This window comes from Drosophila gunungcola, assembly GCF_025200985.1.
Source record: "Drosophila gunungcola strain Sukarami chromosome 3L unlocalized genomic scaffold, Dgunungcola_SK_2 000003F, whole genome shotgun sequence".
Lineage (NCBI taxonomy): Eukaryota > Metazoa > Arthropoda > Insecta > Diptera > Drosophilidae > Drosophila > Drosophila gunungcola.
The window spans coordinates 5,086,904-5,110,983 of record NW_026453179.1 but is presented as its reverse complement, the minus strand read 5'-3'; the positions used below and the strand labels follow the sequence as shown (position 1 = coordinate 5,110,983).

Sequence of the window (24,080 nt, the reverse complement as noted above, 5' to 3'; positions counted from 1 at the left end):
TTATCTTGTTTTAAAAATATTTTTTTTTGTATATAATTGCAATGCAAACTTCGAATTTGAAAATGAAAAAGGTCAAAATCATTTTGGAATTTTCTATAGATTTATATTTGATCCTATAGTTTAGAAGTTTTCCTAAAATTGACCCAATCTAATGTGTGTGTTTCTTAATAGTTCAAGTATTCAGCTTGGCACGCCCGAGGGAAAACCTCAAACCGTATTTGTATTCATATTCCTATTCCCGGGCCGATCCGCCTCTCGAGGATCGGTAGTTGCAATATAAGCCGCAGCAGGACAGTCCTTTCCTGCGGCTGTTCAATAAAAACCAGCATTTACACAAGAGCATGTAAATTTTATAAAAATAACAACAAAGCGTTTGATCTAATTCCTTTTTAGAAAGGTATCCTTTTGACTATTTGTCTGTACCAGAGGAACGAAGTGGCCGCCGATAAGCTGAACCAGGTGACCAGGTATGACAGGTGATCGTTGCGCAGGGTGACGCGTGTCTGGCCCCCGATGGGACCATTTTTAGCCGCCTGGACATCGTAGGTGGCATCCAGGAACACGGGAGCAGCTCCTGTAGGAAGCACACATGCGTGCGAGGTCGCGATATAGGTAGATATTGCCTTTGTGATCGGGTGTGAACTGAGGACGGGCTTCTCCTTTGCGCACCACGGCTGTGAGTTCCACTTCCGTCTTCAGTTGAGCCAACGGGCGTGTTTCCGGCTCCACTTGCTTGCGGGACACCCATCCACGATTGACGAGGACTATGTCGCTGAAGGATTTGGTAGGTTTAAAGGGGATTTAACTGGTTTTTGCCTCTGGCTAACTTACTCTCTGTCTGCCAGTTGAAAAGGGGTCACTATTAGGTATCCATTGCCCGAATCCCGCTGCGAAAAGAGTCCTCCTTGAGTCTCTACGCCGTCGGGACGTATGAGTGATCTTGGACCCATGCGCATCTCTTTTTCGTGCAGAAAACGTCCACGAATTTTGACCATACGGTACTCCATGTGGGAAAGGTCGCTGAGACTAAAAGCAAAACTTATTTTAGTAAGGGAAAATATTGAAGCAATGGGTGGGAAACATACTCTTCTGGTAAATCCACAGGAGCTGTGTTTAGTTGCTTACTAAGATCCTTTATCAACTGCTCCTTCCAAATCTTTCCGCTTTACTTGCCAGCAACCAAGTCCAAAAGTAGTGGCTGGAATCAGCTGGAGGAATGGATTTTCGGATTTATATTAGATATTTAAGTAGACCGAGAAATATGGGTTTACCCACCAGCAGAAACCATCCCAAAGGAGCAATCTTTTCCTTGTCCTTGGCCGCCTTAGTCGGAATACTTGTGGTCCAATCCACCGGCGTTCGCTGTTGTGTCATCTTCCTGGTGACCAATTTCTGGGTACTACTGCTGCTTGGGGTACGGCACCCAGTCTTGACATTTAGGGCCACTTGCCGGCACATTTGCGTGCCCAAACGCAGCATGTTTTGTATTATTGTATCTTATTTTTTCCAAATATTTATTTATTTACATTTCCAATTGGAAGTTGTGAGTGCTGATATGACCGTTGGTTGCTGAAGGGCGCAAAACTACTGGTCACACTAAAATTGAGCTATACGCTTTCTAAATATTATAAATGAAACTTGTAACAAAAAATTGTAATAATCAATTAAAAACGAAAAGTTAACATGGAAATGACTATTTTCTTATTATTTCTATCTAAAAATACTTAACAGTGCTTCTGTAATACATCTGGCAGGGCAATGTTAGCTGAGTCTGTTAATTTATGTATAAGATCGAGTTGGCAGCCCTGTTAAGAACAGCTGTTTGGGGACTGTTGTCGCGTGCAAATAATTTTTTTTAACGATTTTGTTTAGTGAATTTATAAAGTATTTAAAAATGCAGTGCACTCGTGCAGTTGCAAGACTGGCCAGTGGCATAGTCAGACACGCAATGGGTTAGTAGAAAACTAATGCAACTATTTAATTAGTCCGTAATACAAGTGTTTGAATGCAGTGCATGCAACTCTTATATAAATCGGGCTACAACATTTTCAATTTCTTTATTACAGGTACCACACCAACCCTATAAACAGACTCCATTAATATTGGGAACCTTTGAGCAATCCTGTCGTTTGTGTTCATCCACCGGCGTTGTAGATAGTCCCAATAAAACCAAATCCGGCACAGGAGCACCCACAGAAGGCGGCATTCTAAAGAGAGTGCTTACCAAAGTGGGATTCACACCCAACACAAAGGCGGTATGTGCATTATTGTTCCTTTTTTTGGTTTATATTTATCAAGATTATCTTATTTCAGCGCCTCAAGGTAACCAGTCATCTGTTGTACGAGAGCGTGGCCGATAAGATCAACTATGTGGCCTTCTTCCGCGACTTCAATCTGCCAAATACGTTCAACTCCTGGTTTCTGGTCACCGAACTGCACGTCTGGCTCCTCCTAATGCGCTCCATGGCCGAGGGCTCCGAAACCGGCGAGGACGGACGCTTCCTGCGCAATTGCATTGTGGAGGCCATGTGGGGAGATGTCAACACTCGTGCGAAGAAGTTGGGAGTAGGTTTTCTGTCTTTAATCTACCTCTACTTTTTAAATATCTTTGATACTTAAGCTAACCTATGTGATCCCCAACAGGCCCACAATCCCTCACGCACACGTCAGCAGATCGAGACATTATCCGAGCAGTTCCAAGCGGCTCTCATCGCCTACGACGAGGGCATTATGTCCGACGACCGGATTTTGGCCTGCGCCCTGTGGCGCCGCTTCTTCGAGATGAACTGCGATGATTACGCGCAGATCGAGCGATTGGTGAAGTACGTCCGCAAGCAGGCCGCCATGCTGGACAGTTTGTCACGCGATCAATTTATAATTAAGCCCAAGGTGGCCTGGCTGGATCTGGACAAGGTGTAATTTTAGTTTTTATTTGTTTTTTAATAAAGTTGAGAGTAAGTAAAGTAAAAGCTATATGACCAGATCCCTCGTGGACTGATTACTCAGAGTACGCAATTGACACTTGAGCAGAAATGCTGTGATCCTACGTTCCGCCCGATTTCGCAGGGGCTCCTGGAGTTGGGCAAGGACCTGGTCCATCTGAAGGAAGCTGCTCTTAGGAGACAGTATCTGCGCTGTTTCCTGCTCCTCATAGATGATTTCCTCCTGGATGATCTGCTCGCTAGGCTCCTCGATGATCTCCTCGATAAGGAAGGTGCTTGGCTGCTGGATGACTTCACCATCTTCGTAGGTTTCCCACAGAAAGTGCACGGGGGTTTCCTGCTCAACGGAATCCTCCTGTTTGCCGGTGGAATCCCTAACCTTTTGCTTGCACTTTGTCTTCGCTGATGGCTGACTCTCGCCTAGAAATCGGAGGCGCTCCAAATACGGCCAGGTCGAACCACTGGTATCCGCCCGACGGATCTCTTTGCGGAATTGGTAGTGCAGGTTATTCCAGCGCATCAGGCAGAAGTCCACTGGGGAAATAATTACTTTATAACCGTGAAGATATAAGATTATAGATTACTTGCCATCACAGCCCATCATCTCAGCTATCCGCGCCCATATATCCGTCTTGGCCTTCATTGCATCGTAATTTGAAAGCCCAGATCTTTTATATAGCACTGGATTGGGTTCCACCAAATCTATTAGCTTGAAATCGAAGGGTCGATTTTTCTTGTAGCTTGTCCGCATTGTTTATAACTATTTCTTGGGCTTTAAGTTGTTCACTGTGCGCCTTAGATATATGCTATTTATTAATTAATAATGGCTAATACTTTATTAAGTTTGTTTACTCTTAATTTAATGTTATGTTTAATGTTAATTAATGTTATTGATCCCTCGTTGAAGCCATGTTTGTTTACTCTACAAAGTACGGTATTTAGTCGAATGAGTGAACACACTGTAACGACTAGAGGTCTCACCTAAAGTAATAAATTTAAATTTTGTTGTTTTATTCAGTTTCACTTTAACAAACTTGTTGTTATCCTAAAGTATTACAAAATGTTTATTTAATTGTCTTTGTACAATTAACAAATATATACGGGAATTGCAAAATATACTTAAATAAGTATTGGCAAGTGTTTAATTCTTTCTCATTATTAACTTATCATAAAAAAATACATTTTCGATATATATTCTTTAATACTGTGCACTCGGTGAGGGATTCCTGTACTCACTACTTGCAGTGTGCCCATCGCTTAGCCCAAATCATCGTTTTGCAACACTGCCACCACAAGCAACCCCTTTGAACTTTTCATCACTTTTGGTGCAACTGCAGTGGCTTCACCTGGTAACACTGCTTTTAGTGACGACGTAGGAGCTGGAAAATTGCTAAGTGAAAAATTGTGAAAAGTGCCCGAAATACTATAATTTGGCCAGCTATATTACCACTTGCAGCACACCAGCAATGAATATGTAAGTTCGCAAACACTTTCCCATAAAATAAACCGCTTTTTGTTCCGAAATTCAAGTTGCCATGCGGCCGGGGGCCGAGTGTCGAAAATCAATAAATTCAAAATGGCAGTAAAAAATGAAAATTACATAAAAAAAGATCGCTTGAAGTAAATTGAAACATTTTGGCTACGCATCAACAGGCTCAAAATTCTAATTTCATGGCGCAAAACGCTCGTTGCAGGTACAACGGACAGGTGAATACCTACGGCGGCGGCGGTGGCGGAGGAGGTGCAGCAGTTGGTGGACTAGCCGGCGGCATGGTGGCAAATCGCATGGGCGGAGGTGCTCCTGGGGGCGGACCCGGTGGAGCGGGCATGTTCCAGCGGAATCGCTCTGCCCCGTATCCCGGTTTCAATGGGCACGGACCCGCCAACGGAGGACAGCGACGCATGAATGGCGGAGGAGGACCCGGCATGGGAGGACCCCGCCAGCAGGAAGGATTTGGTGGTCAGAACGGAGGACAGCGCTCTTCTAATCACGGCGCCCACTTGCCCAAGATCGTTTGGTCCTTGGTCAATCTCACGCCCTTCCGCAAGAACTTCTACAAGCCCTGCGATTCGGTGCTGGCCCGCACTCCTGTGGAAACAGAGACCTTCCTCACCAGCAATGAGATCACTATCAAGGGCGATCAGGTGCCCACACCCAGTATTGAGTTCGAGGAGGGCGGCTTCCCCGACTACGTGATGAATGAGATCCGCAAGCAAGGTTTCGCCAAGCCCACGGCCATTCAGGCCCAGGGCTGGCCCATTGCTTTGAGTGGACGGGATCTGGTGGGTGTGGCCCAGACCGGATCGGGCAAGACCCTGGCCTATGTCCTGCCGGCGGTGGTGCACATCAACAATCAGCCGCGCCTGGAGCGCGGGGATGGACCCATCGCCCTGGTGCTGGCTCCCACAAGGGAGCTGGCCCAGCAGATCCAGCAGGTGGCCATTGAGTTCGGCAGCAACACACATGTGCGCAACACCTGCATCTTTGGGGGAGCGCCCAAGGGGCAGCAGGCAAGGGATCTGGAGCGCGGCGTGGAGATCGTGATTGCCACACCTGGTCGGCTGATTGATTTCCTTGAGCGGGGCACCACCTCGCTGAAGAGGTGCACCTACCTGGTGCTCGACGAAGCCGATCGTATGCTGGACATGGGCTTCGAGCCCCAGATCAGGAAGATCATGCAACAGATCCGCCCGGATCGTCAGGTCCTGATGTGGTCCGCCACCTGGCCGAAAGAGGTGCGCCAGCTGGCCGAGGAGTTCCTTAACAACTACATCCAGGTGAACATTGGGTCGCTGTCGCTGAGCGCCAACCACAACATCCTGCAGATCGTGGACGTGTGCGATGAGAACGAGAAGTTGATGAAGCTGATCAAGCTGCTGACGGACATTTCGGCCGAGAACGAGACCAAAACCATCATCTTCGTGGAGACCAAGAAGCGCGTGGACGAGATCACGCGCAACATCTCCCGTCAGGGCTGGCGCGCATGCGCCATCCACGGCGATAAGTCGCAGCAGGAGCGCGACTTTGTGCTCTCCAGCTTCCGCAATGGCCGGCACTCAATCCTGGTGGCCACCGATGTGGCTGCCCGCGGACTCGGTGAGTAAACGTAGCCTTTGTGGGCTTGCAATGGCCACCTTCCGTTTTTTCTCTCCGTAACCAAGCAATTGTTGCCTGTGGATCAATCAGCATCCCGTGGGGTTTCATTCATTATTTTGTGATTCGTCGTCGACGCCTTCCTGGTTCGTCTGGTCTCAGCGATCCGTCAGCGATGAATCGGCCAACACCGCTCAGCATCTTCGCTCTTCCTTCCGCTCTGTTTCCAGAACTTTGGAGGTTTTTTGTTTGGGTCAGTTCCGGATTTCACATGTCATTTTCGATTTGAGCTCAAAACGAAATCGAACTATTCCCTGGTAGCGGTTTTATAAATGGAATCGTTCTTCCAGTAAAAATGGTTTTTCAGAGTGTAAATATCCACAGTTGGAAGCATTTTTTTTTTGTATTTATTTTTACACCAGTGGTCGGCACACATACTGTAACATGCTCGCACTTCTTTGTATGAGTAGTTTGCACGGCGAGTCTTGTCAGTGTGTGTGCGGTTTTATACTGTTCGTGTCGGCCTCTGCCGTCGTTCTGCTGCTGCGCCGTCCGCAAGGCCTTAGCCTATGCCTCAGAGATAGGAGCGTGCCGACCACTGATTTACACCAATAACTTTAAAATATTTTGTAAAAAAGCTTAACCAGTACATTTCGCTGAGCTGTATTTGATCTTGAATATGTTTATTTTAATTGATATATAAACCTTATTTTAAGTCCAGGATGTTTTGTTAGAAAATGTTATATTTCATGGCGGGCAGCTAAGCGAATGTACTGAGCTTTCAACTGGCGAACATCTAACGAACTTTATTATTTAGTGAAAGTGAAAACCGGAAAAGGACCGACTGCTTTTCATTTTGCATGTTCGAATCTTATAATTTCCGGAAATGTTTGGGCTTTGGATAAATCAATTTCAAGTGGTTCAGTTCCTGGTGGACCGCTTAGTTCCATCGATCCCTTTTGTTTCTGCTGAATGATTCTCCGAAAACGAAGAAATGGTGTGGGCTCAAATAATGAGGGGAATGTGTTTGTTCTCCATGCATTGCTGGTTATATGATGTTGTTTACTTTTAGTTTGTTTGTTGCTCTCTTGCTCATAGTTTTTAGTTGTGTCTCGTCAATCACATTTTGAGTAACCTTATCGTATAAAGCAACTTATTGTCAGTCAAGGAGTCAATGGCCCAGCAAAATACTATTGAAAAAATCAAAAGTAAATAATCCCAGTGCACTATAAAAAAATAACCCCTTAATCCAAGGCGAACCAATAAAGCTATGCCTTAAAAGTATATATAAATTTTTTTCTTTTTTTTTGTTTAGTTTGTAGTATTATAATATGGAGAAAATAATGTGTTAAGAAATTATAACATTTTGCGGCCCACGAATTTTTTGACTGATGCTAATTTTCTGTAGATTATTTATGTATCATAAAGTATTCTATACTATATTACGTCGCTCCTTACTCTATGTATAAAACCGAAATTTGTGTGTGAACAAAAATATCATCAGCACTTTATGAAATGGACTTCGATTTTTCAAATGGCAGAACAAAAAAAAAAGTTTAAAGTTAAAAGTTAAAAAGTTATATACACAAAGCAGTTAAAGAGAAAAGCTATATATACAAGTTGAGGGTTGAGTTATAAGTTTCTAGCATTGCGGAGATCCGTGGGATCTCCCTCATCACGACCCAATTGCGAGGACAGGATCTGCAGTGACTCTTCCGCGTAAGCCTAACTCTTATCCATTCTAACCCTAGATCTACAGGGTAAGTACTAGGCTAATTTACTTCTTCCTAATCATAGCAATATGTCCGCACCCCTCCTCCCTTTGTCCCATCGAAGTGTCTAACCATCTCCCCCCTATAAAAGCCCAGCACCCTCTATCATAAGCTTTGATCATTCATTTAATTTTATATTAGCTACTTATAATATTAATTTTAATCAAGCCGTCTCTTGTATGCATTAAGCTTAAACATTTATATTACGATTTGTGTATTGCAAAAAAAAAAGATATGAAAGTATGATGAGAAGAAAAGGTCGAGGTCCACATTTCTGCAGTATAGAAAAAACATATATCTATTTGCCAAAGATGTATAGTTATTAATATACGCTAATAGTATTGATGGCGAAATTTTTGTTCAAAGTACAAAACATACCAAAAAAAAATATAAACCAAATTACCAACCGACAAAGTCCATTCAACGATTCGATCAAGTATCTTTTAAGTTTTATTAACAAAGTTAACAACACATATGATCGCCCCGATCATAAACAAATACCATAACACGTACACACACACACACGAAGACAGAACCGGACACAATCACACGAACCACCAAACACACACAAATAAGTTTTTGTTTTTGTTGAATAGTTTCTTGAGTATTGAGAAAGATTCCTATTTTCGACGCATTGGTTCGATTCGATATTTTTAACGCTTCTTTTCACAATTCTTCAATTTCCAAATTCGAAATGAAAAATATAAATGAAATCAAACAGACGTTGACGATGTCAAGTTTGTGATCAACTATGATTATCCTTCGAACTCGGAGGACTACGTGCATCGCATTGGACGTACCGGACGCTCAAATAACAAGGGCACGGCCTACACCTTGTTCACGCACTCCAACGCCAACAAGGCCAATGACCTGATCCAAGTGCTGCGCGAGGCCAACCAGGTGAGTTTTACTTGGATCTTTAAATCCTAGGGCTCGAAAGAATCAACTAGGTGAACAATAGGTATTAAAAATAATGCAGTTGAAAAAGTAATCAATATAAAGCAAATTTAAATATTTATCACACTGACAAATGTCAAAAAATTTTTATTATAAAAGTTTATAGGTTAAAAATAAAAGTTACATCGAACTCGTTTAACTAATTAGGTAATTTTTATTCTTACTGTACATTTAACATTTAATTTGAGTAAATTCGTAACTATTCTTTACAAATTACATACATGAAACATTTTAAATGGCTTATAAATGTAATAAATTAATTAACATAAAGTTTTATTTAAGTAATTTTTAAAGAATATTAACGAATTTAATCAAATTTAATATGATATGTAGAATATTCTTATTGATCGATCAGAGCATTTTGAGAACTGAGTTTATCCCATTTATCCTCGGAATTAAGATTTAAAAACTGGGTCAAGAGGAATCTACTTCATTTAATTTACTTATTTTTTAGCGTAGTTTGTTTTATTAGTAAATATCTTCTATACAATACACTTATATAGGCGGAAGTAAAAAAAAAATCATTTCAATAAAGAATACAGAGATAAGTAAATAAATTAAAAAAGTTTCAGCTACCTTTATAAAGAGATTTTCTGTTAGAAACTTAAAAACATAGTTTATTCTTTTGGACCTAGTTCATTGTTAACCTGTTGGACAATCCAATGTACTTACGTATTTTTTTTGGAACCATATGCAGACCATCAACCCGAAACTGATGAACATGGCTATGAGCGGGGGCTACAACAAGCGTGGAGGCGGCATGGGTGGAGGCTATCGCGGCGGCAACGGCTATCAGGGCCGCAACCAGCAGATGGGTGGTGGCTACAACGGCGGCAACAACTACCGCAACAACAACGGTCCCGGCGGCAACATGAACCGCAATGCCTTCAACGGCGGCGGCGCAGGAGGTCCACCCCGATTCGACCAGAAACCACGCACCTCACCACCGAATCAGGGCGGACAGGGTGGATACCGTGGCCAGGGAGGTGGTGGCTACCAGGGCCAGCAGCAACAGCAGGGCGGCGGAGTGCCGTTCTCGCGTTTTAATCCCAATGCCGCTTGCTTTGAGCCCAACAAGGCGCAGAATGCTCCGGGAGCCGTGCCACCACAGGCCCAGCACCCACAGCAGCAGCAGCAGCAGCAACAGCAACAGCAGGCGGCACAAGCTGCCCAGCAGCAACACCTGCTGCCCGATGCGTCCGTGCAGGCCGCGATGACAGCGGCCAACTACGGGATCGACCAGAAGCGTTCCCGCTTCTCGCCGTACAACATGAACTTTGCCAACATGCCCCCGCCACCGATGAACCAGCAGCAGGCGGCCCAGCAGCAACAGTTGCAGACACCCCAGCAACAGCAGCAATTGCAGACGCCACAGGCCTATGGTCAGTACTCGTCGATGTCCTCCAGCATGGCTACCGTGTCGCTGAATGGAGGAGCAGCGGCGGTGGCCAACTCCTACCGCGCCCAGTATGCCGTGCCCACGCAGGCGGCTCCCTATATGATGGCGAACGGCGGCGATATCTTCGCCTATCCGCCGCCCCCGCTGCCCGTGCAGAACTAGAGGCTCTATAGTTCGAAAGAGGCTACCAAATTGTAGATCCTGCTCTACTGTAATTTCCTTTCCCCACACGAACATTACACGCACATCCGTACACACCACCCGTATAATTGTACACACAAGTCACGATAACAAGTCCTGGGACTTCGTAGGGAAGATGTTTGATGAGCGTCGATGATGTACGTTTCGTGTAGATCTCCTCCGCCCACGTCTTAGCTATATAATATGGTTTAATCTGGAATCAAATACGCTTTTAATTTGATAAATCATCTTGTTTCCCCAAAAAACCCAATTTAGTTGATAAGCTTTTGGTTTAGTCAAATTGTTAGGGCATTCGAGTGCCGATCATCGATGTTGTTGGCATTTATATTTCCACAGCCCTGGGCGTATTTGATTTCTATATACAATTCTCGAATATTGTACCTATCCATTCATACACTGCAAATAAAATGTTTGCAATGCTCCAACCAAACCCAAGCCAAAAGAGATTAGATGCAATCGGATGATTAGGAAACACTAGCAGGGAAAACACTCCCGCACACCTTTCACACTATCGGACACACTATCGGACACACATACACATGAGAAACAATGTCAATTTCTTAGAATCAAATGCGTATAATCATGTCATCTTAAACCATATTATGTGACTAGTCTAATGAATTGCTTAGCTGGATACTTTCAAACAAATACAAAATCAAACATACGAGAAACAAAACATATTAATACTTTCAAAAATATGAAATGCAATTCCATTTTATGTGAGCCCATAAGTATGAATTGATAACAAGATATAAATAAAGGAATTAATTAGAAGTTCAACTGCCTGTTATTAAGTGTTGCCTTTAGGAAAGAAGACGGTAAGTGTTTAAACTTAATTGATTTGCTTTTATTTTCCATTTTTAATATATATATATATATATCCATATAAGAAAAACTATTATACATCCAAAATTATCATAATAATAAATAGAACTAAATTATACAAATATTACTAGACAGCTTCATCCGTTAATTGCATATCCAACGAACATTTTATCATCTTCATCCTCATCTTCAACGTTACATCATTTCGAGAATTTGACGGAAAATATTTGTTAAAAAATTACACCATGAGATTTATGACTAACAAAATTGCATGAGAATGTAGAAGTCATTTGTTTGTTACACTTTATATTATTTACTTTGTATGATTTGTGTTTGCTTTGTTTTGGCTCTATCCTCCGCCTCCTTCTCCTTCTCCTCCGCATCCTCTTTGTGGCATTTGCATATATATCGCTTTATAACGTTATACTCGATTCCTAAATCTATGTACCTTGCGCTTTCTGATCCAACTCGCTATATCCCTATTCTACTCGTACTCTCTTTGTCTGCCTCTTGAATATTTTTGTAGTTTAATGCTTTACTTGTTGCTGCGCATAGGTTTAGTTTAGTTGTTCATCTTGTTTGTTGTAAGTAGTACGCATATAGGGGCTCGATCTGCCCACCGGGGGGGTCTGAAGGGTCTGAAACATTGAGTGCAGTTTTACAATTTCTTAATTGAATTTCTTTGATTTTCTTTTTTTTTTTGTTGTTGCTTTTCCTTGGTTTTTCGTCATGGGGTTCGTTTATAATTTTGGTTAATTTTAGTTTTCATCTTTGGCTACAGTTTTGTCTTGCAACTGTCTGTCTGAATGTGGGTGCATCCTCCGTCTGCTGGCTGTTTACATATATAGATATCACGAGAGTTCCTGCGAGAACTGCGTCTCCAGGGTGGGTCTAGTTCTAGTGGGGTTCCTGCTGGGATTGCGTATCGGTGGTCCTGGGCTGCCATAGCCCGCCGCATACAGCTGCGGGCACGAGTCTTTTATGAGTTCCTGCGTCTCGCGCAGCTGCCGCTGAACCTGCGGCGCCAATCGCTGCACGCTGATGGCCGGCGGGAACTTGTACTCCGCCGCCGGAGCGGGCTGAAAAAATTAAAAAAAAATAATTCGTTATTCCAGAGGACATAAGTTTTTCAAGAACATATACACACTATAAAAAGTACCTAAATGTCGTAAATTTAAAAATATACATGTATGTATAATAAATTTTAATTTAATCTTCGTATTAAAAAACAAACATTCTATAATGCTTGTTAATGATTAATAATTTGTTAACTTTGTCAAAGTTTCATTTTTGAGAAAACGCAATAAAAATAATTTATTTAATGTCATTAAGGACTGTTTTAAGTAATCAAACTACCTAAAACTTGTATAGAAAAGTTGCTTCTAGTTTTTCCTTTCTTTTTTGCAGCATTTGAAAATGTTTAAAAATACAGAAGATGTTAAAAAGTGGCCAGTTAACACAATTAGAACAAAATAAAAACATTAAATTTTTATTAGCGATTTTGTTTTACTTAGAAAAAATGATCAGTTAAAGAGGGACTTCCATCCCCTTCTATAGAAGTATATTCAAGTATCAACTAACCCTGATTCAAAATATTTAAAATTAGCTGAGGCATTTTCTCAATGCTTATTAAGCTATATGCTTTTCAAAAAGCTTGAATAATATTTTCTAACTGAAATTTCAATGAGATCTGTCGAGGACTTCTAGGGAATAATAAGGACAGCTCACCTGTACGCCGTGCATCATCTCGCCGTAGTAGGCGCCCGGCGGAGGCGGCGGCGGCTGTTGCTGCTGACTTTGGCTGTGTGGAGCGGTTGGCGGTTCGTACGTTTCGGGGGCGTTGGGAGCGGCCGTCGCCGTCGGGGGGGCAGTGCTCGGGGGGGCGGCACCGTAGTAGGCCAGCTGCAGGGGCCCTCGTCCCGCTGCGATTCCGGAGATGGCGCCGGCGCCATTGAGGAAACCGCCGCTCGAGCCGGCGGCAATATACTGAACGGAAGGAGGCGGGGCCGGCGGTGGGCAGGCGGTACTGCCCGGCGGACCAGCTGCAACGGTACTGCCATAGATCAGGCGTTTTGGACTCACGCTCTGCGGCTTGGTTCCGGCGGGAAGGGACAGCAATATTGCTGTTGCTGCTGGTAGAGTTGCTGCTGTTGCTGCTGCTGCTGCTGCTGCTGTTGATGTTGCTGCTGCAACTGGGCAAGTTGGGCCGCTGCCGCCGCCGTGGACGTGTTGACAACATTGGGATCCAACTGGGGCAGCAGGATTAATTGTTGCTGCTGCTGCTGGTAGAGCACCGCTGCCTGTTGCTGCTGCCGCCCCGCCAAAACATGCTGAGGTAGATACTCCGTCGTGGGCAGCGTGACTATCGTCGAGGAGGAGGCGGTGACCGCCGCCGCACTGGAAGGCTGGAGCAGCAGGCCGGCGCCACGGGGTGGCTGCTTCAGCGGCACCTGCACCTGGCGGATGGGCGTCGTCTGCAGCGAGCGGCTGGCCGAGGAGCAGATGGAGGCCGTGATGCTGGCGGACTCCCAGTGCTGGCGCAGGGCGTTCAGTCGGGCCTCTTCCAAAGCGATCTCCGTCTCGCTGGCCGAGTCGTAGTCGGGACCCTGGAAAATCATTGAGTTTAGCCAGATTCATAGAACACGCACAGGAATTTAAGCAGATCTAATGATCAAAACATTCTCCTAACACACTCAAAAAAAATATGTTGATTAAAAAAGAAATTCAATTTACCATTTTTCATATTATTTCGATTTGCTTGTGATTTATTTTAATTTTGGCTAGCCATAGTATGTTATTCTTACTTAATTTAAGAAATACATTTAAAATTATAAATTGTATAACATTATTATATTGGATCTGATTCCAAATCAAAATTTTAATCTTTATATTACACACGTTTTTTTTCCGTGCATCTATTTGACTTCTCTTTGAAGTCTGATCACCAGGTAACAAGCGAATTTTAATGGTTTCCCACATGTTGTTGGAAAAAAAAAACAAATTAGAGGCCATAAAGCCAATTGTTTTGCTGTTTCGATAGCGCAACCAAATACTTTGTGTATTTATATTCTGATCGTTGGGCAGCAAGCCATTTGTCTATTATCACAAAACAGCCAATTACATATCAATATTATGACTATTAGAATCAAAACGTTGTCCAATTTAGTTCTTCAAGATATTTTTAATGAAATGATTTTCTTTCCAAATGTCAACAAAGGCTTAGATGAGATTAAAATAAATTTATACTCTATCAAAAAATATGTTTTGACGTGTAAATCAGTATAATTTATGATTTTATAGCAGCGGGCGTGTTAAAAAGATATTAAGTATACGTATTATTTAAATTTTGTATTTTCTTTTTAGAGAACTTTTGTGTTTATGAATTTCTTGTTTCTCTGGTGCTATAGCACTAAAACTTCTTAAAGCACTAGTATGATGCTTTATGTTTAAAATACCCTAGACATTTTTATCATTAATCCCCAGTTTTTTTTATAATTTTACGTGGCCTCTCACCTCATCGATCTTCTTGTCCAGCATGCGGAAGAAGTTCTGTTGGCTAGATGATATTTCCCTGGAAAAGTGAGGTGTTTATTTTCGGTTAGGCGGGCAAAGGGATGTCTTACTGGCTTTGGAGCAGCGACAGGTTCTTGGCACGCAGCAGGGAGACGGCCACGTCCTCGTCGCTGTCCTGGATGTCCTTATTGCTTAGCTCCTCGCTCTCGTCGTGCTTCTCGCGGTCGCGTTGTTGTGCCTTCTCGGCATCTTCGATGTGGCCTTCGTCCTCGTCCGTTTCGGCATCTGAGTCAGCTGCCAAACAAATGGATAATGTCAGGGAAGAGTTTCGAGCATTAGTCAAGATGAGTGGGCAATTTCGCGAGTGCCACGGAGTGGCAAAAGTTTTGCAATAAACCAAGTGGGGCAACTTCTGTGGGGGCCCATTTAAGTAAAAATGCTTAGAAAACAGTTGTCGAAATTATTCTAGGACATAGGAAGAAATGTGGACACTTAAAAAAACTAATGTCCCCGTAAGATGATATAAAAAAAAAAAAATCAAAAAGTTTGAAAAGAGTTTTTTGAACCAACAGCCCATTTACTTTTCAGTTTTAAACATTCCTTTTCTACTTCCTCGTTCTCCTTTTGCTAATCCATCTTCCGTAACGTTCGGCTTGACCTGCGAATACTTAATATTTCCTGGGGCCATTCTTTGAAGTGGCTCTGCTACCCATAAATTTAATTAAAAACCGTTATGCATTTTAATGCAAATTCTAAGAGAGCCAAGTATTATGAATAATTAATCTAGGACCGAGACTAAAGCTTAGGCGTCTCCGAAAATTTGGGTCGTTTATGGCACAATGGCGCCTTTGTGTATGCTATACTTTTTAGCTTTAACCCTTTTACACACAGCACACTTACAGAGGACCAAGCGGGCTGGCCACACCCCTCAAAGCGGCGCCCACTGCAACAACAAGTTGCCTTTTTAGCAGTTAATTATACATACACGAAAACACGAAAAAAAAACAAGAAACACGCTCACAGCCACAAAAGAAAGGGGTTTGGCATAGTCAAAAGATTGCCATGTAGGCTAGGTTTTTTACGTTTTTATAAACTTAAGAGCAAACACACACACACACACAAACACTGGCAGCTAGTGTGTGTGTTTTTGGTTTATACTATATATAGACAATGCTCTGGGCTTTAAAATGTAGGCCTTTATTATATCTGAATGCATGGCCTTAAAACTGGGCTTTCTCCCTCCTCCTCCTCCACCGCTCTTTTTGCTGCTGGTGACATATTAATCAATGGTGTCCTCATTGTGTGGAAACAGGTGGCTCACATACACGTATGCACAGACACACGCACAGCTGGAGGCAAATTGATGTCGTCATGCGTGTAAGCATTGTTGTGCGAGGCAATACTTTTTTCCACTCATTTCCCCCCATTTCCCTTTCTCTACACAAAAGAAAATGTTAATATTTCTATAGATCTTTTTCTTTTTTTTCTATCGAAATAATCAAAAGTATCAAAACAATATCCATTTTAATAGGCAAAATGATCAACAAGAATGTATAGGTATACAAAAATAGATGACTTTTAACTTTCGTCGAATATATACCAATGTTTTTTTCCATTGATTGAATAATTTTTTATAATAAAAATCGAAAATATAATAGAATACGACATTTTATATAAAATAGTATGTTTTGTAAATTTAATATTATTTACTTATATTAATGGAGCTATTACTATGAACAATTTTCTGTGTAGGTATTGCATTTGTTAAATAAAATGTATAATAAAGTTTATAACTATTGGCTGTAGGTTTTTAATTTTTGGATCAGGTCAAGATCAGGTTCTTAAGCAATGATTGGGACATTTTTTACGTGCACAATAGATGGATCTTATAATGTCAGGCCCCAAAGGATATGCTCTTTTTTGTGTACTCACCATGTCCCCCTTTCTTGCCGTTCGCTTTACTCTTCGATTTCCTGGGATACAAGTGTATCTTGCTCTGTCCACAGCCCATCTTTTGAATGTGCCGCTGCCTCTAGAAATCCAGAATCGCTGCTGCTTCGGCTTTTGTTGTTGTTTTCAATTTGTGTTTCTTTTTCTTTATTATTAATTTGTTGCTCGACACGTTGCTCTCCCGCTCTGTCTGCCGCTCGTCACTCTGCACCTCTCGTTCTGGCTGTCTTTTATTTACGTTTGTCGTCTATTCTTCCTTCTGTTTTATTCAATTTTCACTAATTTAACTACGTGTGTAAATTTAATTTATTTGATTTGATGTTGTTGCTTTTGCCGCTGCTGCGTCTGTTGCCGTTGTCAATTTCGAAAGATTCAGGCAGCAGCAACAAATGCTCCTCGGGGGGAAATACATTTGTGCGTGAGTTTTTCTCACGGAAAATACCACCCAAGCCACCCACTCGGCCAGCCACCTATTTCCAGTTCTAACCAAATTCAGGCCAACTTGGCTAACTCAAGTAAATTATTAGGGTATTAAATAAACTGAAGACATCTATCTAAAAGTTTTCTAAATAAGAAAACTATCAATACGAATTGAGTTTTAAAAATATAGTTCTGTCTACTTTTTTTTACTTATTAATTAGCCCCACAAGTTGGGTTGGGTGCATTAAAATTCTATTACTGAGTTCGACCTATGGATGTTTTACTGTACTAACATTTCCCACATTTATTTGTCTTCTGTATTTTGGGGACTGTAGCGGAAATTAAGTGGGTCCCTTGGCTGGCACTCAACCACTTGTTCCAGCCGTGCTATAAATTCAATTTGCAGCGTCAATTTGTAAACAGGACAAACCCATAAAAGGGTTTTCTGGACCAGGGCTCCGTCACTACGCAATTCGCTCTCCTTGAGAGTTTGTGGACCTGTGGTTGTTGTTGACGTTTTTAGCTTTCTTGAAGGTGGATCAAAACCGCTCGCCCTGTTGTTGATCTTGTTATTGGTGGTTTAAACAAATAATAACAATAATAAGCACAACAAATAGTGCAACCAAAACACTTGAATTATATTCAATTATTCGCAGAAAGAGTGAGAGTATTCGGCCACTCGCTCGCTCGCTCTTTCGCTCACTGGGATATTATAATAGACACCGACACGGGCACACGCACGCACACAAGCTCCACTTTCGGGGGAGGGCAAAAAAAAAGAGAGAGAGCAGCGAAAAAAGAGAGCCCGTGTGTGTGTGTTTGTTGGTGAGAGATTCGGCCCGCTCATCGCGTGCGAAATTGATTTTTCTATTTATAAAAAAAAATCAAAATATATCCGCTTGGCTCGCATCGCTTTTTTTGATCATTTTATTTTTGTTGCCGCCAACTGGCAGCGAAACATAATTTATGTTTTATTTATGATTGCCAGATTTTTATTCAATTTTCATTTCCCTGGCGATTTTTGGCTGCCGCAGTTTTTTTTCGCCCCGAAAGAAACTTGTTTGATTTATCACATTGACCACTTGGGCACATTTGGCCCGAATGAAAACACAGACACAAATACACTATCAATTGCAGCATTTACCGCTAAACGAACATCATATTTATTTACACCAAACTTCTAATTACTAAGAGGAACTGTAGGCCATTTATCGTGGGATTTCAAATTATTTACACTGGCTTTTCCTGCGGAAAACTTTGCCGAAAAGTATCTGCGACGCGCTGCGAGTGTGTGGAATTTTGTATGCTGAAATTTATGCTGCCTGACACTCCTCTTTGTGTCACAAAGAGAGCGAGTTCTGCGGGAGAGGACTCTCCGCGCGAGAGAGTGCCATTCCAGCACACACACAACTACGAGGTGAGTGCCCAGTGAACTGGGGGTGCGTTTTCCGGCGGAGCTTTCGCACAGGGGTTCAAATGCTACCGCGGAGCTGGAGCTTTTGGGCAAGCTTTGGGGGGTGGCGGAGCCAAATCGCAAAATTGAATAAAAAGCTCTACGAGCTCTCAAAAGCTACCCTCTAAGAGGAGTAAGCTCTAAGCTTGGGACTGGAAACTTTTCGAGTTGGCAACGCGAAAGCTGCTCCACAAAGCTCCTCCAGAGGTTAACCCTTGTTCTTAAACTTTAAAAAGGGTGTATACAGTGAAAACAATATATTGTTTTAATGAACATCATTAGAAAGATCATCTTTATATGCTTACTAACAAAACTTCTACAATTTGACATTACAATTTGACCTTAACAACGAAATAAATGCAGTGATCTTACAAAAAGATATTTGTTATAAATATAAACGGGAGGGGTCTGAAGGTTTTTAGAGAGCTTTATTTAAAACTAAAATGGTATTTTTACTTACATAATTAATTAATTAAATTAAAGTTATGATAGTGCCAGAAACACCCTGTATTGTTTGGGCAGGATTGCCTGCAAAATAGGTTTCCTTAAGTTTCCCAAATTTCGCGAAATATACATTTGTGTTAATGGAGTGAATAATAAATTACATGTTTTTATCACTTAAGCACCTTTTCATATTTATATTATATTTAAGGATGTTTTTAAACTTTTATTAAATCTACATATATTTCTTTATGTTACAAATCTGTTCATATTTTAATAAAAATGCGTTTAGCCAATGCCTATAGGCATTGTTTATAAACATTCTTCAAAGTAAATTTTATAAATTAAGAAATCAAGCTACAATTATTTTCAATGAAGTTTGTTAAACTTATAAAGGTATTAGGAATTTCTTCTTTTATATTGCAATTAAAATTTTTGCCAATATATTGTTGGTTAAAGCCTCTTTTAATGATATATAATTATATTTTCTATTTCTAGTTTCTATGTCGTAATTAATTTGTTGACATATTTAAATACAAGAAAGAATGCAAGCATTAAAAGATTATATTCATTTACAAAAACAAAATATTAAAAATAAATAATAATTAAAAGGACTCGCAAAAAACTCGCGCCCTGTCATGTTAGGCCTCATTAATTTCCACAGCAGTGAATTCTGACCATCGCTCCGCTCCACTTCTGCTGACCAAAAACCAGGACCAGCTAACAACCCCCTGCCAACCCTCCCTTCGGCATTACATGTAGATGGCATTATTTATTGCATAATAATGAAGTGAGAAACGTTACAAATCAAAACACTCGACAGCATCGAGATAAACTTTAGTCCGTTTCCATTCACTCGTTTTTTTTTTATCATTATAATATATTTTTGGGGCAGAAACTTTCGCATTTTTTCCATGCATTTGTCAGCCGCAACGGAATTGAAACGTTTGCGCTTTTATTGCCACGGACGTGTGTCGTCAGGGGGCAGGAATTGCGACTATATCGTTCTCAAGGGGTGGACATCTCGGACTGGTGGGAAAAATATGAAATGTATATGGCCATGGTGGACAGGAAGTAATATACAACAAATGCCAAATCATATCTTCCCAATGATCTTTTGGATTGGTCTAAAACGGGGTGGCATTTGCCGTATTTTATTAATGGTTTTAGATGGAGTTAAAGAAAAAGCGTTCGTTAAAGATACCAAATAAAAGCCATAGGGAACATATATTCATTCAAATTCCTTAAAAGTATATTGCAGAGAGGTCAGAAACTTATATTGTTCTAAATAATTATATTATTTTTACCTTTCTTAACAATTTCTTCCAGCAATAGCAGTTTTGTTGTCATTCCATTTTTTAATTTCTTTGTAATTTTAACATTTGTTTTTAAGGTATTTGAACGTTTTTAACTAAAGTTATTTTATTTCATTATGTTTTATTTTATTTCGTTTAAGATTACAGTAAGGTTCAAATGTGTAAAAGGCTTTGAGAAAATAGAAACTGTGAACATAATTTTCTGATTTCATTGGTTTAATACCTCTGCTTTTATAAACTGACCTCCCAACCACCCAACAGTTGCTACTCCACAAGCTCCCCCGAATTCTGTATATCCATGCGAAAGGATTGTCATTGTCCCTTTGGTTAACTGCTGATAATGGCAACATATGTTTCTGTCACATTGTTTGGCATTTTTCCCGCTGTCTGCAACAGTTTGAACCTGCTGGGGAGTCCTGCCAGCATTTAGGCAAATTTTCGCACTCCTTTCGATCTGCGCCCCCCAGAAAAACAATTTACATAATTTTCAGCGATTTTCCGCAGCTCTTTCCTGATTTCCCTGCCTTTTGGGACAGGCGCTACTGATGATTTTGGATGGATGGGGTAAAGGAGTTCGGCGGCAGTGAATGACGTTTGATGCGGTGGCGGTAGCGTTTTGTTTAAATCTCGGCTGACGATTGTGACTATCATGAAAGTGGGCGTGTCCGCCAGCCACGTGACCGCACGCGTTGTGTTGAATTTAACACGGGACGGAGTCCTTCCGATCCGGAGACTTGGGTGCAATGCAAATGGGGTGCGGTGCGAGCCAGCCAAATATTTTTTAAACTTTTTGCCTTGGCGGACGCGTGCAGCCAATAAGTCCTTCATCACTTCCGCTTCAGTTCAGTTCCGTGATTTTGCACAAATAATGTTTTGATTGCGTGGCAGCGTGACGTGTAATTATTATCGCCGCACACAATCGCCAACAACAAAGACTAAACCCCGGATTCCTGGGGCTCTTGGGGGAGAATGCCCGAGTGCGGCAAAGCAATTAAAATGATTTGCCAGATTCAAACAAGCGAGAAGATCCTACGAACTGGTAATGGATCAATGACGTCAGTATGGGAACTAATACTTCACACAAGAAGCTGCTAGATAAATATAATGATATTTTATAGAAGCACTCAGCAATAATGAGAATGACTAATCAAGACTTTATATATTTAACATTTAAACTGAAGGCTTTTCATCTAAAAGAAAGTCAGAGATAATAGATGTTTGCAAGCCTTATAGTCACACATCACTTTAATTTATATGAAAATAGATAAAACCATGAATTGAAGACCCAAAAGGCTCCAAATGTCTTTAATTAAAAGAGATCCCGAAAAAAACCCAACATTTTCCAAGAAAAGTTCTTAAGGACACTCACTCGACTTCAACAAATCAAAAATTAAAAATGGCTGACAAAAAATTATGCAAATTTCTGTGGCGCCCAATCCTTTACAGGACAGCGAAAAAATTTCATTAAAAACAGCAGCAGCGCAAGAAATCTTTTGATAAAAATTAAAAACTTTTCACTGAAGGACAATCGACAAGGCGGAAAAAAAGATGAGAGAATGAACGAAAATAAAACAGCAGAAATTGTGAAATGATGAAACAAGGAATTAAAACAAGCAATAATAAAATATTATGACAGCGTGGAAACGAGGAAAGAGTCGCTGAAATATTTAAATTTCGCCAAGCTGCTTTTATATAATTTTAATGTCCTTTTTCCAGAGCCTCTTAAGGTCCAGCCAAGTGGAGTGCGACTTGCCGGCTGCTTTGCATAATTATATTCATTGAAAACTTATTTTCTTCAAGTTTTCCGCAGCAGGAAAATATTAAAAAAAGGAAAAATTGCGGGCGAAAAGAAATCCGAGAGCTGAATTGAGTTACAACGGGAGAAGAAGGCGAGAAAAGAAACAGTTTTTGACATTTAATTGCTAGAGAACTGCATGGAGAAGAGTGCGGAGAATGGAGGTGAAGAATCGGAGAAGAGCTGCCCAAATGTCCACCACTTTACTTGGAGAAACTCGTTTCAATGGCCGGTCCTGAAGATGCTGGAACTGCTGCTGCAGAACAAGAGGACCGAAAGCAGAGGAGCTCGTCCGAGAGAAAAAGAAAAAATGTAACATGATTTAATGACATGAATTATTTATGAGTTTCCTGTCAATCAAAAACCACGTCAAAGCATTTTGATGGCGATGTCAACGCGCCAGTGAGCAAAACACACGGTGCTGCCTTGCAGAGGAGCGGTGTTCAAGATGCGTAAAAAATAAAATACGAAAAAATATAAATAAACAAACAGCCAAGGTAGCGAAATAAATAGTTGGGTAAAAATTGGCAGGAGCCTTTGCGAAAGTTTAAGGTCCCAAATGAGTTTGGTACAAAAGTAACTTTCTTAGGAAATGGAAGAACGAATAATTAAGTCAATAAATAAATAAAAACCGATGTTGCTATTTCCCTATGTAGACTAAAAAAAAAGTTAAAAAAATAATTTTAAAGGAAAACAAACGAAACACAATGAGTTGTAAGAAAAACAAGATGTTAAAATATTATATATACTTGGTAAAAACATTAAAGTCTCTTAAAGATATCTTTAAAAACAATTGGTATTTTATAAATTAAATAAATTTGTAAGCAAAATTGACTTTAGTTATTGAAGATGCTGAAAACAAAAACCTGGAAAAATTTAATACTTTTCTCAAGCTCTTTTAATATATTTTAAGTTTTTAGGTCCTTTGCTTTATTGTCCTAAATAAAAAAAAAGAATCATCCCCGTACAGCCAATCAATATTTTTTTAAATGCCAACAAATAGCTGCACAAATGATATGCTAATTTCTAAGCTTTTTAATCAAGCCAAAACCGCCTGTGAATTTGCATTTTGTTTACTTTTTTCCCTATTGTTTTGCCAGAACAAAAGTGTGTTCCATTGTAGCCCTTCGAATGAAATCAATCATGTAATTTATGTTAGCATAATATGCCCACCAACAGACAACTCCAGCACGCCTGCCGCCGAAATGGACTGCCAAGAAATAAATATTTAACAATAATTGATTTAAAAGTCGCATGCAAATGTGCCAGGACGAAGGACGAGTGGCGTCTTCCTCGGTTTAAGCCGCTTGGCACGTGGGTAAAGCAACGGCTGCTTTCGCAATTGGGGTGTACCTTCTCCTTTTTTCCATTTCCCTGGGCCGCTACGCAAACATCCTGGTTCCAGGATACTCGGACTGCGCCTTTTAAGCGTGAAATTATAGAGAATATCCTTTAAAAAGCTTTTGATTTCGCTGCCTGCGTGAGGTCTGCGTCCCATCCGAGGCGTATATGCAAATGTCCTTCATCTGCTTAGCGCAAAAAGTTGTTTTCTTATTTTCCAAGGCGACCCAAGTGGCTCCAGTTTTCCCCCTGCTTCCTACCCATTTTCCTTCGGTTAAATCGCATTTGCATGTCTTTGTCTGAAGTTGACCTCGTCTTGTTGAAGTTGTCGCTGCGTCAGGTGTTGCCTACAGGATACTAATGTCCTCCCGTTAACGCCCTTAATGGCAGAGACAAGCTGCCTGCATAATGGAGTTCTTTCCTTCCTGCAACTCCATCCAGATCCTCCCAGTTTTTTCCATCCCACAACTGTCTTCATCTGTCAGCTAGCTGCATTCATTCACCTGCTTCGTCTAATGTTAATGACATCTCCTGGGCCAATGCATCAGTCCTTTTTCAGTCAGTAATCTGGACCTTAGAAAAACTAGCTCAACGGCTAGTCGAAGCCAAAGGATTCGAGGAGGAAGCCCAACTAGAAATGGGGAAGGTTAACTTAGAGGTA

The 24,080-nt window shown here is 41.1% G+C and overlaps 5 protein-coding genes across 7 annotated transcripts; 2 read left to right on the top strand and 3 right to left on the bottom strand.

Annotated features, from left to right (window-relative positions):
* Window positions 1–328: 328 nt before the first annotated feature.
* LOC128258473 (SURF1-like protein) lies at window positions 329–1,698 on the bottom strand. The gene is given in 6 exon segments (XM_052990102.1): window positions 329–578; window positions 580–772; window positions 832–1,026; window positions 1,086–1,159; window positions 1,161–1,208; window positions 1,276–1,698. Coding segments are annotated over 6 exon segments (903 nt in total). The 5' UTR covers window positions 1,480–1,698; the 3' UTR covers window positions 329–389.
* Window positions 1,699–1,894: 196 nt separating this feature from the next.
* LOC128258145 (ubiquinol-cytochrome-c reductase complex assembly factor 1) lies at window positions 1,895–2,969 on the top strand. Its single transcript, XM_052989576.1, is given in 5 exon segments — window positions 1,895–1,942; window positions 1,944–1,952; window positions 2,067–2,255; window positions 2,314–2,565; window positions 2,644–2,969. Coding segments are annotated over 5 exon segments (774 nt in total). The 3' UTR covers window positions 2,920–2,969.
* Window positions 2,904–4,141, bottom strand: LOC128258140 (uncharacterized). 3 transcript variants are annotated; one of them, XM_052989571.1, is made up of 3 exons: window positions 4,123–4,141; window positions 3,531–3,736; window positions 2,904–3,476 (listed from the first exon to the last, which is right to left on the bottom strand). In XM_052989571.1, the coding sequence occupies exons 2-3, from the start codon at window positions 3,691–3,693 to the stop codon at window positions 2,971–2,973; spliced, it is 669 nt and encodes a 222-aa protein (XP_052845531.1). In that variant the 5' UTR covers window positions 3,694–3,736; window positions 4,123–4,141; the 3' UTR covers window positions 2,904–2,970. The 3 variants fall into 3 exon arrangements, with proteins under 3 accessions (XP_052845531.1, XP_052845530.1, XP_052845529.1); XM_052989570.1 differs by lacking the exon at window positions 4,123–4,141 and adding an exon at window positions 3,977–4,058; XM_052989569.1 differs by lacking the exon at window positions 4,123–4,141 and adding an exon at window positions 3,924–3,942 and having other exon boundaries at window positions 3,531–3,864.
* A 117-nt stretch (window positions 4,142–4,258) lies between these two features.
* LOC128258131 (uncharacterized) lies at window positions 4,259–11,145 on the top strand. The gene is made up of 4 exons (XM_052989555.1): window positions 4,259–4,416; window positions 4,637–6,039; window positions 8,530–8,708; window positions 9,463–11,145. Exons 1-4 carry the CDS (start codon window positions 4,409–4,411, stop codon window positions 10,324–10,326), a joined length of 2,454 nt encoding a protein of 817 aa, XP_052845515.1. The 5' UTR covers window positions 4,259–4,408; the 3' UTR covers window positions 10,327–11,145.
* A 731-nt stretch (window positions 11,146–11,876) lies between these two features.
* Window positions 11,877–18,407, bottom strand: LOC128258134 (mediator of RNA polymerase II transcription subunit 15). The gene is given in 7 exon segments (XM_052989558.1): window positions 11,877–12,269; window positions 12,919–13,310; window positions 13,313–13,796; window positions 14,704–14,761; window positions 14,814–14,997; window positions 16,636–16,940; window positions 18,218–18,407. Coding segments are annotated over 6 exon segments (1,425 nt in total). The 5' UTR covers window positions 16,715–16,940; window positions 18,218–18,407; the 3' UTR covers window positions 11,877–12,041.
* Window positions 18,408–24,080: the final 5,673 nt, after the last annotated feature.